This window comes from Pleuronectes platessa, chromosome 8 (genome assembly GCF_947347685.1).
Source record: "Pleuronectes platessa chromosome 8, fPlePla1.1, whole genome shotgun sequence".
Lineage (NCBI taxonomy): Eukaryota > Metazoa > Chordata > Actinopteri > Pleuronectiformes > Pleuronectidae > Pleuronectes > Pleuronectes platessa.
Window position 1 is genome coordinate 26,364,069 of NC_070633.1, and position 15,686 is coordinate 26,379,754.

At 41.7% G+C, this 15,686-nt stretch overlaps 1 protein-coding gene across 4 annotated transcripts; it reads right to left on the minus strand.

Annotated features, from left to right (window-relative positions):
• Positions 1-701: 701 nt before the first annotated feature.
• pcgf1 (polycomb group ring finger 1) lies at positions 702-7,047 on the minus strand. 4 transcript variants are annotated; one of them, XM_053429590.1, is made up of 9 exons: positions 6,936-7,047; positions 5,733-5,838; positions 5,458-5,610; positions 5,270-5,341; positions 4,633-4,738; positions 4,433-4,475; positions 2,325-2,411; positions 1,042-1,122; positions 702-885 (listed from the first exon to the last, which is right to left on the minus strand). In XM_053429590.1, exons 1-9 carry the CDS (start codon positions 7,020-7,022, stop codon positions 835-837), a joined length of 786 nt encoding a protein of 261 aa, XP_053285565.1. In that variant the 5' UTR covers positions 7,023-7,047; the 3' UTR covers positions 702-834. The 4 variants fall into 4 exon arrangements, with proteins under 4 accessions (XP_053285565.1, XP_053285568.1, XP_053285566.1 ...); XM_053429593.1 differs by having other exon boundaries at positions 2,325-2,408; positions 6,936-7,043; XM_053429591.1 differs by having other exon boundaries at positions 5,733-5,835; positions 6,936-7,033.
• Positions 7,048-15,686: the final 8,639 nt, after the last annotated feature.

Genomic DNA, 15,686 nt, shown 5'->3' on the forward strand with positions numbered 1-15,686 from the left:
ACTCACAGTTCTCTCTCTCTAACAGGACGGAGGCCGAGCTCGTTCAGATGATGTGTCCAGATGCACAGAAACAGAAACATCCACAGACTGGAAGCTGCAGCCAGAGGTGATTCTACCACAGATGAACTTTTATACGATCAGGCAACAAAATCTCACTGATTTATATCTGTGCTCCAGTGACGCCACTTCAAGAGTATTTAAGTATTTCTTTGATGCATCCAAGATTTTGAATTGTACATTAATTCAACATGAAAATCTACTATAACCTTAAAAAAAGGTTTCTGATCATTTGCGAGGTTTTGCCTGAATTTAACATTTAAAAAGCAGATGAGCCTTTCACAAACATTTCAGCATTTATATTTGACCATATTGACTAAAATATCAAGCCTACATTAAATGTCTTTATCACAAGGGTTAGAAAACGATAAGTAATTATATTGTTATATTAATAATAACTGACAATAGATCGACTTTGCAGAGAAATATGCTGCATCAAAAGTAGGAAACAACTGAGGTAATAGAAGTTAAAATTAAATGAAACTGCAATCATTATAAACTTATAAAATATACATACTTATGTTTAAAACCTGTACTAATGTAAAATACACACACTAATATTTACACACACAGACAGGTTCTTTACAGATGTAGATTAAAAAAATATATGTATATTTAAAAATCTTTAAGCAAGTGATTGAAAGTTCTTTTTCTCATTACAAATTTATTTTCAAAAATACAAAACAAGGAAAATAAGTTTATGTACACAAACACTATTAAAATAGAATATGTATGGTACAAAATATGTACAGCTTTCCTCCCGACCGAGAACCAATCCTATCTGGTCCGTTTGTCCTTGATGGTGTAGTGAAGCACTAACGGTTGAGCCTGAGACAGAGAAAGAGATCATGATTAATTTTAAAGTTATTTCACTAAATTCTGAAAAAGATTAGAGAATTTCTATTTGCCTCCACACGTCAGTGAACAGTAAAACTGAAAACGTGCTCATGTGTGAAGGAATGTTCGACACTGGCTGTACTGTACCTTGCCAAACCAGTGTGAGAGCCATAATCGTTTCATGGTCATGTGATCGGGCAGAGACTCGTTGTTGAACAACATCTGGACCTATGGGGAGACCACACAAACAGATGTAAAGGTGAACATCTGGGATTATGTTTTTTTTTTTTTTTTTAAATATGAAGCTCAATTTCTGTTCCTGAAAAAAAAGGCGACAACGAAGAAATAAAAACAAAACACGGGAAAGTTTCTCTTGAGGATTCCGTTGCCATCATGAACTCATATTTGTTAAACGGATCTTATTAACGATTATGAAAACATCAAATGTTCTTTTAGTTTAAGATTTCACTTCCCAAGCACAGAAAAGAAAAAGCATCTTACAACAGGAAATCTCTTCCTTCCCCACAGACAAGTCAGTTAGCTGAGAAAATCTGGACCCGGCCTCAGATCTCAGAGTCTCGACTGTGGTAATTTGGTTTAATGAGAAACATTTCACACGAGGGGGATTAAAAGCTCGTAAACAAGCCTGACAAGGGTTTGGTGATTTATGGTCTGGATCGATGTTCTGAGGAAGAAAACACACACATGTTGTCTCCGAGTGTTTGACTGATGATTCATCTTCAGCCAATTTCGTCAGTTTCTTTCAAAGATTTAAGTGAAATTATCTATTGGCAGAAACTTAATATATACAAAATGTTTCATCTAAATTGTACTAATTGTTGTTTTCTTCATATTTATATTTACATCTCTATGGAGGCAGCCATGTTTTTTACAGTATCCCAGACTGGACAAACTAGAGTTTCTATGACAAGATAAGTTTACCACAGGTTCTATGTCATGTTTGGAAGGGGAGGGGGAGGTGAGGGGGATTCAGCTGCAATATGGCACATCACCACTAGATGTCACTAAATCCTACACACTGAACCTTTAAGAATTCGTGAAAAGAAAAAGTTGTGATAGTTATTTAGCATTGAGTTGAAGTCATGTTGCTACGTCTAAGTATGATTAATAAAGTTTATCGTGACAGACTGTCCCAATTTATGATTTTACAACAGTTAATTTCAGATGTGAATCAGTTATATTTAAAAATCTTAGCCAATAAGACGTCAGTGAAAGTTGAGTAAATGAAAAAGGTTAATAACCTAGTTATAGAGCATTACAATTATATTTGGAAAGTTTCAAATTATGCAAGTTTAATTATTATTGGTATCATTTTTCTTCCATACAGGAAGTGGGTTGTCCTTTAAGGAGATGTAGTGACGTGTAACTTGTATCATAACGTCTCCTTCTCCTGAGCAGCTGATACTGACCTGGTGTTTTTCCACCTTTAGCCGATGACACAGCACTTTCCGTAGGTGTCTCACTTCAGCTCGGACGGAGCATCGAACAAACTTCTGCTGCGGAGAGAAGGTCAAGCAAAAACTATAAATCTGCAGAGCAGCAACACGACCATTCAACAACCCATTAGAAACCAGGAACCTTATTGTGTCGTTTCCCTGATTTTCTTATTTGCACTTCAGGCGATCGAACGGTGGAAAACATTTCTCACGTCGTCAACTAACTCCTCGTCAACAGAACCAAATCGTGCAGGATTTACTTTTCGCTCAGAGCGCTGACTCACAGTCCTGCCGTCCGCTCAAAGTGAAAAAAAAATCCTGACGGCCCATAAATACATCTCTTTAGTTTTGCTTGTAACACAAGCAGAACTGGCTGCTGTCTGGAAACTTCTATTTTAAATCTCAACATTATAAAAAGCTTTTAAATGTCTGCCCCGACGCACGTTAAGAAAAACAAACTAATAATGAGAAGTGTATCGACAGGGCGTGGCCTACTCCTGTTACTGTTCAGATTTACTGTTAACAGAACCCCAGCTTTCTGCTGGACGCTCTCCAGTCTCACTTGACTTATTACACACTATTAAGCCTTAGAGCTAAATTTCCTTCCCCCCCCGGTCAGTACAAGACAGTATTTCTTCTAAAGCCGAGGCAGAAATATCATTTACCAAATTCCCCCCCGCTCTGTAAAAAGCGTGGAGGATGAATGGACACACAGCGTGTCCAATCAGCATGAGAAAGTAACATGTAAGAAAGGTTAAGAGTCACAGTTCTAAACCAGAGCGCTGCAGGAATCAGCGTTTCTCAGGAAACTGATCCGACTTGAAGCCTCGGCGTGTTTACACCTCGGTTTAAAAACTCTGAACAAGGTTGGACGTCACTTTCAGGATAGAGTGAAAGGAAAGTACACAGCATGAGTCTGGAAGGGAACCAATAAAACCACATGTTCCCATTACTGTTATTATAATATGACATCAGATGTAACAATAAAACACATGTTATGTTAAAACGGTTTAAACTCAATAAAACCAGATTAAAATCACAAAAACAGTCAAAATCTGTTCGAATGAAATAAGAGAAAACATTCAAATCTCTCTAAATACAGGAAAACATTTATTATCTATAAACACAGTGAAAGCATTTTAAGAGAAACTGAGTCTTGATTTGTTGAGACTCAGCAGAGCCACACACAGGCTGTTTGTTAGACAAGGGCGCCCCCTGCTGGCTGAACAAACTCGTTGCAGTCTGATGATGGTAGAGAACAAGAAGAGGACTTTAACACAAGTTGTGTGTTTGGATTAAGTTGTTAAGGATCGAGTTTAACGTTCTTTTGTTCGTTTTAAGAGGTAAAGCCTCTCAGAGCTTCAGATCCTCTGACCAGGAGTCGAGGCTCAGAGGTAAAAGGTGATCATGTGTTTGAAGTTGCACCTTTTAATTCAATTTTATTGTATTTTGATTATTCCTCAACATCCCCATGTTTATATCTTAGCGCACTTTGGTAAACTCTGGTTATTTTAAATGTTCTTTATAAAATAATTTCTATGCCAGGAGATTGGCATAGAAATTGAGATTGTAAAATGTTTAGATATTCAGAAGCCTTGTTAATTAAAAAAATACAATTTTATATACATTATTGGCTGCCACCACTTCTTTCATGTCTGATTTAGACATACACACATTTCTCTGTAATGTTTGGACTCAAGTCAGGACTAATGAACACAAACATTATTCAACACTGTGGCGCTCTAACTCCAAGACATACACTGGAAACACCACAACACTTTGTAACACTTCAGTACAATTAATAAGAAATGAGAGATTACACACTTCACTGATTCCCACTTATCCATGTTTGCTATGAGGCTTCATCTGCAGCCACACTAACCAGCTCACACAGCTGATTTCTGCTGAGGCTGCGGATGTGCCTTGTATTTGCTGAGCAGATCAGGGTAGAAATGAGTTTAATTAAAAGAAACCTTGCAGACGTGTTTTCCACAGTCGAGCATTAAAGGATTCAAACTGTCTTTGTGAGTAAATTTCTACCTAAATGTGTCTGAGACTGTTTATTGGTGTGAAGGACTCACCTGAAGAGTCAGTTTTGTTTTATCTTTTCCAGCAAACGACGAACTGTGAAGAGACGACACAGAAGAAATACACATTATTCTGGGTTTGAAACTCTTAATTAACAAAAACACATACGAACGCAGTCACGTTCATATTCACACTATCAGATTAAAGTCAATAACAAGGCTCGTTCAACAGATCAGTTAGAGATTAAACTCACCTTAGTCTTTCTAGACACAGTGAGACCTGCTCGTCGTATCTGTAGAAGTGAGCTTTCGAATGGTCAAAGCTCGTGTACGGTAAACCTGCAGCATCGGGAGCAACATCTGGAGGGAGGAGACACACGTATTTAACTTTACAAGCAAAAGATCATATTAATTTTAATCACCAGTTTTTTGCAACACGGTAAAACAAACAAATATATTCAGCCTCATTCAAGAACAGAAAATCCAAAAGCAGGCAGATGTCACAGTGCTGCTGCAAAGTTCAAAGGTCACATGGGAAGTTTTACACCAACAATCTCACACTAACTGGATAAAACATTCCCACAAATCAATGTAAAGTAACATCCACATCAACATGTTTTAAAAACCAAAACAATCTTCATCAAAAAGAACATTCTAGCTCCATATAATAATTAATCTTATTGTAGAAAATACTACGAATGAGAAACGGCGAAGGTGAAAATGATGAACAGCGAGGACGAGATGGAACCATGTTGCCTTTATCACTGGTTGTTGAGTTCTGACTAATAAGAACCAACCAGGGAGCGGATGATTTCCGTCCAGACCAAAACGCAGCAGTGATGCATTTTATAACTTAGATGTATAAAAGTGAGGCTGCAGCCTGAAACTTACCGTCCCCTGAAGGTTGGATGACTCGTTCCAACCCTCGTGACTGATAAAACTCTTTTATTCTTTTGTCTTCACCTGTTAAAACAAGAACAAGGATTCAATACAACTAATAGAAACAAATAAAAAAACCTAAACGTGGTAGATTGACAAATTAACATTTAATTCCCACTGACATTAGACGTTCTACTCACTCTCTTGAAGTCCAGGCACCAGTTTGTAGACGATGTCTTGCATGACTCGATCCAGCTTGAGGTTGAGCAGCGGCTGCGTCTCGTGGATTTTGATGTTGCACATCGGACAATACTTGCTCGTTTGCAGGTATTTCACAATACAGCTTTTACAAACTAGAGCAAAAAAAAAGGGAGAAACAAAAGATGTTGAATTTGTAACATCCAGAAAACAACCTGCTGAAAAGTGATAATTAAATAAATAACAACAGACGTCCAGGATCTGTTTAAAAACTCACAGGTGTGTAAACACTCTGTGATGGTGGTGGCGTCTATGAAATAACCGGCACACAGGTAGCACACGATGTGTTCGTTCAGGTCCTTGATCTTCAACTTCACCTCCTCCTGTCAAGAAACACAAAGAAACGGGCTCACAATTCTTATAAGTGTGAAAGTTGTCCGGTTCAAATCTGGTCAAGTTGTTACAGCATCGTCTGAGATTGTGTGAAACAAGAAGGAAAAGCAAACACAGGCAGGAAGAGAGAAACTTTCTGTGTCACCTCCAGGTTCCCATAAAACCCTGAAACACACGACCAGAATGACCACTGCTTCTTAGAGGCTCATGACCAGTAATGCCAGTTAACTTTATCAATAAATGTAGTTAACATCTAGCTTGAAAAATGCAATATTTGGAAATTTAGTTCTGCTGTTTTGGACATCAGAAACAAAAGAAAACACAATTTCACATCTGTAAATAGATATCATCTGCAATATCCTTGTTTTCTTCCTGTTTTATTTATTTATTTATTTTCATTTCTGCGTCTGTCACACTGTAGAAACACGATCAGGAAACAGGAAGTGAACTTTACAGTAATAACACAACGTGGTTCACAGTTTGTTGTTTTAAAGTGTAAACAGCTGAATGCAGGTGTTTACTTCCTGCTGTCCGGTGCTGACCTTTGACCTCCGGTGTGTGTAACGAGGAAAGTGGACCCGGGGGGAAACAGAGGCAGGTGGGAACGTTTTCATTTACTCAAAAAAGTAGTTAAACGTCTGCTTTTCGAGTCGAGTTGGAAGCGAAGTGACACCGAATCGAACTCGCGCCGCGGACAACGTGGTGTTGTTGTTCCTGTTCGACTCGGACTGCGGGTCCTTCGCTGCACGCGGAGCCGAGAGAGGAGCCCCGGAGGCGGCAGCAGTTCCGAACACACGGCGCCCGGCGATCACGGTTAAACTCCCGGTGGAACACGGGTGAATTCAGGGTCTTTACTGGGCGACGTGATGAAGAACAACACGGGTGTGACCTCCTCCTCCTTCTGCTCCTCACGCATGCTCACAGCCGCCTCTCTCTCTCTCCAGCATCTCTCTCCCTCTCCATCAGCCCCGCGGAGAACACAGCGCTCTCCCGGTAAACACGCGCCTCTAACCGGCCGCCAGCGGGCTCCACCCCCGCGCCCGGTTCCTCCCCGGAGCCGCGGAGCTCCACCGCGGCCGACACTCACCTCGTTCCGCAGCGGGTCCAGCTTGTAGACGGACTGGAGCTGGTTTCGTAGCCGCATCGCTATGGCCATCGGACCTTGCTCCGCCATCTTTGGGAATTCTGCTTACTTCCGGGTAAACCGGATGTGTCAATTTCAGCAAACTGGAGATGGCGGGAAACTGCGATGTATTAACGCGGGAATAAATTCATGAAACGGAGAAACAGACGCAACTTCTAAAACATGAAATAAATTAGGTTATTTATTTTGAATTTATTGTTTCCAGACGAACATATTTTAAAACTGTATTTAATTAAAGAAAATGAATGTACTTCAACATCTCAAAGTAAATAAATAAGATATTAAATCAATATATTGTTCATTGTACGCATTTAGGGCTTTATTTTAATTTTAATGTATTTTATTTCATTGAATTTAAAATAAAAAAAATGAAAATAAATAAATAAGATGCCACTTCAACACCACAAGGAACATAAATAAGATATTAAAATAAAGGAGTGTATTAAATGTGTACATTGTCACTCATTGTTTGCAAAACTACACATTGTTGACTTTATTTTTATCTAAATATAATTAAAACATTTATATTTAAAAATAGTAATGCTGCATGGTACAGAGAGAGAAAACTTTGCCACAGTTGATGAGCCTGTAACGTCCACCCCCACCAAGACGTAGTAGTGTTATCTGAGAGAAACTTTACTCTACAAGTATATAAACTACTATAAGGATAATTAGTCGTAGATACTACACAAGTTCACTTCTCTTGGATGTGACCTGGACGACTGAGAATCTCAACACACGTCTTAGATGGAAATCAACTACTAACACTTACTTAAAAAAAGCAAACTCTGATCAACGTGAGCCTACAATCTGAAATACAACAATTTGTATATGTCTTCATAAAGAGAAGGTTTCAGTCAGAATTTAACCCTAACCCTTTTTTTTTGTTATTGTAGTGGTAGATTGTCAGTTTCCATTCTGGCCAATAGAGGGCACTGCAGGTACATGCTTCAGCCACTTGTTTAAATCTGCTGATATTTATTTACTCTCACGTGGAGAAATGTCACTCAGCCCCTCATGCATCTATGAGTTTATCTTTGCACCATCTTGCTCTGTGAGTCAGGCCTTCGAATTATAATCATGTACACACAAAGCCTCAATGTCTTAAAGGTGTTAGACACATGCATGAATCTAATGTTTATTTTATGATGATCCTGCATGGACTATACAGTGTACAGTACTTTATTCTATATTAGAACCCTCCTGATAAGTCTGACATGTGTATTTGGCACTGGCCCAGACTAACAAGGGCTAAAAGTGTGCTAAGACAGAGCCAAACACGGAGGTGTTCCAGGATAAAGGGTGAAGTGTGGGAAAAAACCCACAGTTAAACCAACCGCAATCCTCAGCGACACAGAGAATGCGGTGGGTCCTGTAACCTGAGTCCTCTGACATCCTGAGACCTACAGTACACCGGTGGGCGGGCTGCCTGCATGCACTCCAATTAAATCTGGTAATTTATGTCGGGCCCCATGATGTGAAGCTCGTGATATATAGTCTGCAACGTGGCGTCAAAAGGTAAATCAGCAGGAGCTCGATCCATCCATCAAATTATTAGAAGCATCACGTCCATAAAATGTAAGAAAAAACTAAATACACATTGGAAATTAAAATATCCTGTACTCACGTTTATTAAGAATGATGCAGATGTTCATGTGACGTAATTAAACAAAGCACACTGAGAAAAGATATCAGTTAAAATAGGTTTTAAACTTTATACTTTAACTGCTCTTAATGTGTAATAATGATGTGTAGTTTTATATATAAAGATATTATCTACTCTCTATTGTTTGTAATCCTCTAAAGTGGATTCAGGCATTGACAAAAGAGCTATACAAATAAAATGTACATTATTGTTACAACTTAAATCCAGAGTTTAATTGGCTTCACGGGTTCTGATCTTTGCAGCCGTAACCCTTTTCACTCAGAGGAGCGCTTGTGACTGATGTGTTTGAACCCCCAGACTGTTTTTGGAGGAGGTCTGAATGAATACTTCGCTCCCCTCCTTCAACAACAAGCATCAAGGGGCTCTTGAGAGAAGCACTGAACCGTCGGCCCAGTGGCCAGCAGTCGAGGGCCGTGCTTGTCCTGGGCGGCTCCCAGACCTAAATTTGCCTCAGTGTTGTGTGAAGAATGAAGCCGGGTGTGGAAATGAAAGTGTGTGGGCTCGGGAAAACATTTCTGCAGATAATCATGTGGCTTGTGTGTTTGGGACCAAGATTATTCAAATCAACAGTTTGCTTTGTGTGACTTCAGGCGTTCTGCAGCAGCCTAAACACATCTGAGGTTCTCTCTCAGACGTGGGCGAGAATCTGTTTGTCTTTCCAAAACCCTTTTCTCACAATCATTTAATTATGGGAAGAATGAAAAGTAAAAGCTTTGTGGAAAAATTGAATTTCCAAATGGGGGGGGGGGGGGGGGGGGGGGGGGAGAACATGTATTCTTGGTTGTGGCTGAGTTGCAGCGGCAGAATTAGCGTCGGCCCTGTTTCAACAGGTCGTCGTATTGGTATTACATGTGGAGGTCTCCTTGATCCCTCCCAGAGGGCTTCCAACCTGCGGACCACCCAAAAGCTGCCATCCCAGACAAAGACTCGCCCTTCATTCATCCTTTTGTAGTTTCCCAGTGTAACAGAATGACTGGCAAGTTGGTCTTAGTCCTACCACCTCAGTGGGTCTGCAGCGGCAGAATGTGCAAGCTATTTATTGAGAATGTTAAATGTGGCATGAGCGCTTTGTTCTGGGTGTTTATCAGCGACAATTCAGTCTCCTAAATTGATGTAGTTCTTCTTTAGATTTGGATAAATATTACTTACTAAACTACTCTGAACACAAACCACTGATAAATCTGTGTTTCCGCGTGCATGCATAATATAAGATTCTTGCAGAGCGTCATTCATACTCTTAAGAGCAAACTTGTAACTCCTGGCACACTGGGTGTTTTTTTCAGATCAAAAGACAAGTGCTTGGGAACAAGGTGTAAATCAGCCTCAGTCAATTTAGTATTTGATAGAAATACGCACACAGGCAATATATTTCTAATCTTGGCAGCCTTTTTTGGGGTTTGAAGAGCCGCTGTGATCAGTCTCGCTTCAGCGAACGCTCATAGTCGGGCCTTGTGTCCCCCGCTGTCTGCCATTTCCTCTCGCCGTGTAACGTCTTATCTGCCGGGTCTGCAGGGTCACTGCTTATCTGATTGACAGGGCTTTGACTCCACGCACAATATCCAAATAACCTGAGGGCCTGGAGGCGCAGGAGGACCACAGCATGGCAAAATCCACCAGCTGGGAGAGCGAGAGGCAAAAGAGCCGGTGGGGAGGGAGAGGATCAAGACAGATCCTTTAATTTATTGTCATTGCTTCACGTCAAAATCACGGACAATAGATCTCCTATGCTCTTGGCATGTCTGTAGACTTGCCAGTGGTATTCCTCCTGTCCCTCACTTTTATTAAAGATAATTAGTTTATCTGACGCAAATCAAACACCTGCCAGGACTACAAAGCCAGGTATCTTATCTAGAGTTTGAGTACTTCTTCTTTTTTTTACACTACATTTTTTAAATGGAGTTAAAGTGACAGAAAAATATATTACCAAAGTATTCTCTGTATTTGACTGCCTGTCCTCGGGTGGGATGTTAACTATCACCCCGCCTAATCAAATCATGCATGAGGAAACTCCTTCGAACTGCAGGGCCATGAATCATCTGGCAACTCACAGGAGAGAGAGAGAGAGAGAGAGAGAGAGAGAGAGAGAGAGACCCTGTTTACCTCTGTCCTGGATGTCCCGAGCCAAAACAACCAAACAACCACCCTGCTACTAGAATCTGTGTTCCGCCATGCCAAAAAAGAGGCCCCCATTCTCTCTCTCTCTCTCTCTCTCTCTCTCTCTCTCTCTCTCTCTCTCTCTCTCTCACCCTCTCTCTCTCTCTTTCTCTCTCTCCCCCTACTCACTCTCTCTCTCTCTCTCTCTCTCTCTCTCACTCTCTCTCTCTCTCTCTCTCGGAGCAATCAGAGCATGCAGGGGTGGACTGCAGCCTTTGTCTCCTTTGCTCCAGCAATTGGCCGCCAAGTGGCAAGCTAATGACAAGAGCCCTCTTGGAATGACTCCAACGCAGTACAGCTTGTGCTATTTGATGGGCAAGGGCATAATGAATGATGTAGGGCAAGCCCTTAGGCCTCCCCCTGGCACAAAACCCAAACCCCCCCAATATCACAATCCGAATCACTACGAAATGCAGCAAAATAAAAGAAGACAAAAATACATGCATAGGAATTCTGCCTCAGTGGGAAAGTGGTGCCAAGACGAGCTGACGGCCACAGAATTGCACAGCAGGTGACGTGGAGTCAAACACAGTGGAGATCAACAACTGTGCCGTACACGGAGGTTGTGTATTTCTTATGAAATTTGACACATATATGAATTTTAATTCCTCAGTTTATTTATCAGTTGACAAATGGACACGGCACATCGTCATTTACTGTTCTTGGGGAAACAATCTCCTGCTGCGTTGTTCACAAGTGAAAAGCAGACGAACAACCCGATTGTGCAAACGTTCTCCGGGCTTCAAGTCTCAAAACGGCCCCAGGAAAACATTAAAACATATTTTTAATAAGTGTAGGCACGACACAGATATAAGCTAAAGATCTGGAGTAGAATACTTCACGTCTGTCAACACGTTACAAAGTGTGAATAAGCAAAACAAGTTCACATCTCCCATCATCAGTTCAAAAGAGTCTCATTATAGCAACTCCAAGACCCTCAGTCAAAGACTCTCAGATCTGGACTCTTAGTTCAAGCTGTGGTCGATCAAAAATGATAATATACTGATAATTAAACCTTATTAAGTCCTTTTTTGTTTTGATATCTCTCAGAAACCGAATGCAGAAAGACGTGTAGATCTGTACCTCACGTCTTCTTACCTGTAGGGAGCCAGAGCACCTTAACATCTGAAGTCGTCAGTTTAGATAAGCTAGAGGCCAAATAGTGAATGACGCTATTGGAAGATGCTGAGATAAGAACAATTTGCCAATAAGAAATAATAAGGCGGCCTGCCAGTGTCAGAGGAGAAGAAATCTGAGAATTAAATCTTATTAATGTGGCACAAAAGAGCTTTGTCTGTCATCTGCTGAATGTTCACTGCTGACGTGTGTGTGTGTGCGTGTGTGTGTGTGTGTGTGTGTGTGTGTGTGTGTGTGTGTCTGTGTGTGTGTGTCTGTGTGTGCTCAGACCTGCATGGCGTGTGTGCGTCAAGTGCATATCAATGCTAACATACACAAAACGCAGTGAGCTGTGATAACACTAAAGCTTCTCAGTAATTCCATGATTATTAAAGAACAGAGAGAGAGAGAGAGAGAGAGAGAGAGAGAGAGAGAGAGAGAGAGAGAGAGAGAGAGAGAGAGAGAGAGTAGATTTTTCATAACTGTTCATCTCTCGTGTGATGTAACTACAAAGTGACAGGGATCACCTGAGTCCATTCATGTCCATTCATTCCCACCTCGTCCCGCCCACGACCCGCCCCCTCTCTTTGAAATTCAAGATGAGGAGAGGAGGTGCACTTGCTCCTCTTGCTCCTCCGCTGTATCTCCTCCTCTCCCTTATCACACAGAACATCTCATCTTCATGGGCATTTAAGAGAATGAGGGCGAAGGGAAAACAAACTCAGCCGAGAGGAAGCGCCGCCTGATTCTTAGAGAAGGATGCAGGTGAGACGAGTGCTGCGGTCTCAGGCTGTCTACACCGATATAATGGTCCCTGTCAGAACTGGACTCGAACATACAGAACAAGATGAAAAGAGTCCTGAAGTCCTGGAGGAGCAGTGAACACAGGAGTTTGCATGTTATCTCTCTGTTTGCGTGACTTTTCTCCAGAGTTTCTCTTGATAGTTTCTTATGAGGTGCTGCCACAGGCACGATGGGATGTCCAGGTCTTTCTTCCAGGCAGACATTCAGACAGGTCACCGTAGGAAAAGTCCATCTGTAAAGTTTTACGCTCCTTGTACATAAGGCATCTTATACCAGTTGGCTCATCGTCACATACACACAAACAGAAAATGTCAACAACTTACACCAGGGGTGTCCAAACTACGGCCCGCGGACCCTCTGGGGCTCGCCATCCATTTTAAATTGGCCCGGCTCAAAAAAATAAAAAATGAAATAATAAAATACCTTTTTTTTTTTTTTTTATTGAAACTATCAATTTAGTAACACTTAATGGCACTTACTTTTTTTGAAGAAATTGTACTTTCTTTAATCTTGTTGTTCTGGGTTTGTACCCTCGGGTACCCTTGAATGGACTTATTATTAGTCGCTTTGGATAAATTGGACTTTGGACTATTGCCCACTGTATTGTACTTGTCAGTTTAGAAACTAAGTGGCGCCCAACTCGACGCGATTGAGGCGCACTGTCAACAGTTCTCCAGGGAAGGGGGGCGTAGCGGCGTGAGTGGCACAGACCTTCGTATTTTTTCTGTATGTGGCCCTCGGGATAAAAAGCTTGGACACCCCTGACTTACACTGATCGATGATGGTGATCAATCAATCAACATTTTTTGGAAAATCCTCTTTTTTCCTCCAAGGACCCATTCAAAGCAACATTTGACATCACAGGTATCGGCCTGGTTCAGCCGTCCTGTAACTCGGTCGACAGCCGGATGCACGGTGGCCCAGGAACACCGGCTCTCGACATCCAGATAAACGCACATCAAAGCCTCAGGCTGCTGCTCGGAGACGCTGGGACTTTGTGTGTGTTTGTGTGAGATAATGAGGATCCTTTGATGCCCGGGAGCGATTGGGCTCAAGCTTTCTGGCGCTTTAGTTCCCTTCTGGCCTCCTGGATCTTTGATGAGGACCTAGAAGAGGAGACCCTTATTGCCTGCACTTACTGCGTCCGTAATGGAATCTCATCTTCTTCTGCTGCAGCCTCACATGCAGGCGCTCTTTCATCTTTCTTTGCCATCTTCTTCCGTAGCATGCGACGGCTGAGGTCGCCAAACCCCGGCGCGTCACCGCCTCTCACGGTTGCAGGAGGCGGGGGCGGGGGGGGGGGGGGGGGGGTTACTGCAGGAGCCCCAGCGTTCACTCTCACTGATTCACACGAGATGATGAGCGTCGTGTTTACACAACACAATCATAGCAGGAGGACTATATCATTCAAAGTGCTCACGAGTGAACAGAATGCAGTTCCTACCTTTGTTGCACGCTCAGATGACTTTAAGCATCGTGCTGCAGACTTAATAACAAAAATCCTCTTGTCCAATTAATATTTATGTGACAATATACAGATTCTGATCCAACTAGATAATTAAGCATTTGAATTTTGAAACTAGAGAGCTCCAGGAAGCCGAGTGCAGATTAGGGTGATAACTCTTTGTCCATTCGTCACTTTAGCCGCTTTCAGATTTGAAAATGTCTAGAAAACTAGCTCCAGATATTTTCCTTTCATATATGAAGAATGTGGCGGGAGATTGTTCGGGGTCAGACGTGTTTAGAACACCAGGAAAAACATTAATTAATTTCAATATCATCTGTACAGCGCCACATCATATTTTTTGGACATTATACGAGGGGCAAAATGAGTTTTGTGTTTGCGTCCTCACATCCAGTCCCTCCAGAAAATCCCAGGGAGATGTCCAGAGTTCAGTGCACGTCTGAAAGCAGCTCACGTTCTCATCTGACCTCAGTTCTTCATCCCACAAACCGGAGCTCAGTCCCTGTTTCCTCACAGAATTAGTAAACTGTTAAGGGCCACGCATAAGCTGTTGTTTCTAGTAATCACAGACAAATTGGTGAAAGATCAAACTGAGGAATGGGGGGGGATGTTGCAAATCCTTTGTAATCTAGTCGCAGCGCTCCACCACTGTTTGACATCTATTTACTGTATAAGAAGGACCGGTGCCATCCATTATGTTCCTGCTAGTGCTCTTGTTTACTTATGCCAAACCCTGAGTGCCGCGGTGCGCTTTGTGAAATATAGATCCCCCCCGCTCCCCTGTTTGCTCTCCCCAGTCGAAGGTGTGCTCTCTTGCTTGCCCTTGGCTTTGGGTCGGGGGTTGTGTGGCTGCTTCCTGGTCTGTGATGTAGGCTGGGAGATTAAGGGGGATCGAGTTTTGGCGGCTCTGGGCTCGCTCTGTTTGCTCAGCGCTGAGAGGTGGAAACTGACATGTCCGTGTCTATCAACTGGATGCAGTTAGTCAATCGCTGCGTTGCTTTCTTTTTGTGATTCCCAAAGTTGGTATGCGTGGAAGACCGAACCCCCCATTCAATACGACTTTAGAGTCATGGTTGGCTTCTTCATTTTCTGTTTTACTAAACACCATTTGGAAGGAAATCAGGTTTTTGAAGCAGAACCAGACAAAATAGATCAAACTGTGGTTTGTGAAGTCTTAAAACAAAATCCTCTTCAAACTTCTACTTTCTTTAAAATCATCTCTTTTTCCTATTCTGTTAATTACTCTCAATATTCTCCCATTATTAAACAACAACAACAATGCACAAAAACATTAATCTCAAAATGAGATGAGATGATTTATGCCAGATTTAGATTTCAGTTAATTTCTATCTGCAGTCCTGCCTGCAGACACACACTAAATCCACAACACACCAAAGACTAAAACCTTCATTTACATACAACAACACCGTCAAAGTCTCTATCACACAATCAGGAAAGACACATCCACATATACCAGAAAATGTATCAA

What these genes read in the sequence shown, in the direction of transcription:
- pcgf1 (XM_053429590.1), bottom strand. Translation starts at nt 7,022, where the DNA reads ATGGCGGAGCAAGGTCCGATGGCCATAGCGATGCGGCTACGAAACCAG. An exon ending in CACAGAGTGTTTACACACCT is followed by an intron (nt 5,611 to 5,732) that starts GTGAGTTTTTAA and finishes TTTTTGCTCTAG; the next exon opens with TTTGTAAAAGCTGTATTGTG. An exon ending in TCTCACACTGGTTTGGCAAG is followed by an intron (nt 886 to 1,041) that starts GTACAGTACAGC and finishes TCTCTGTCTCAG; the next exon opens with GCTCAACCGTTAGTGCTTCA.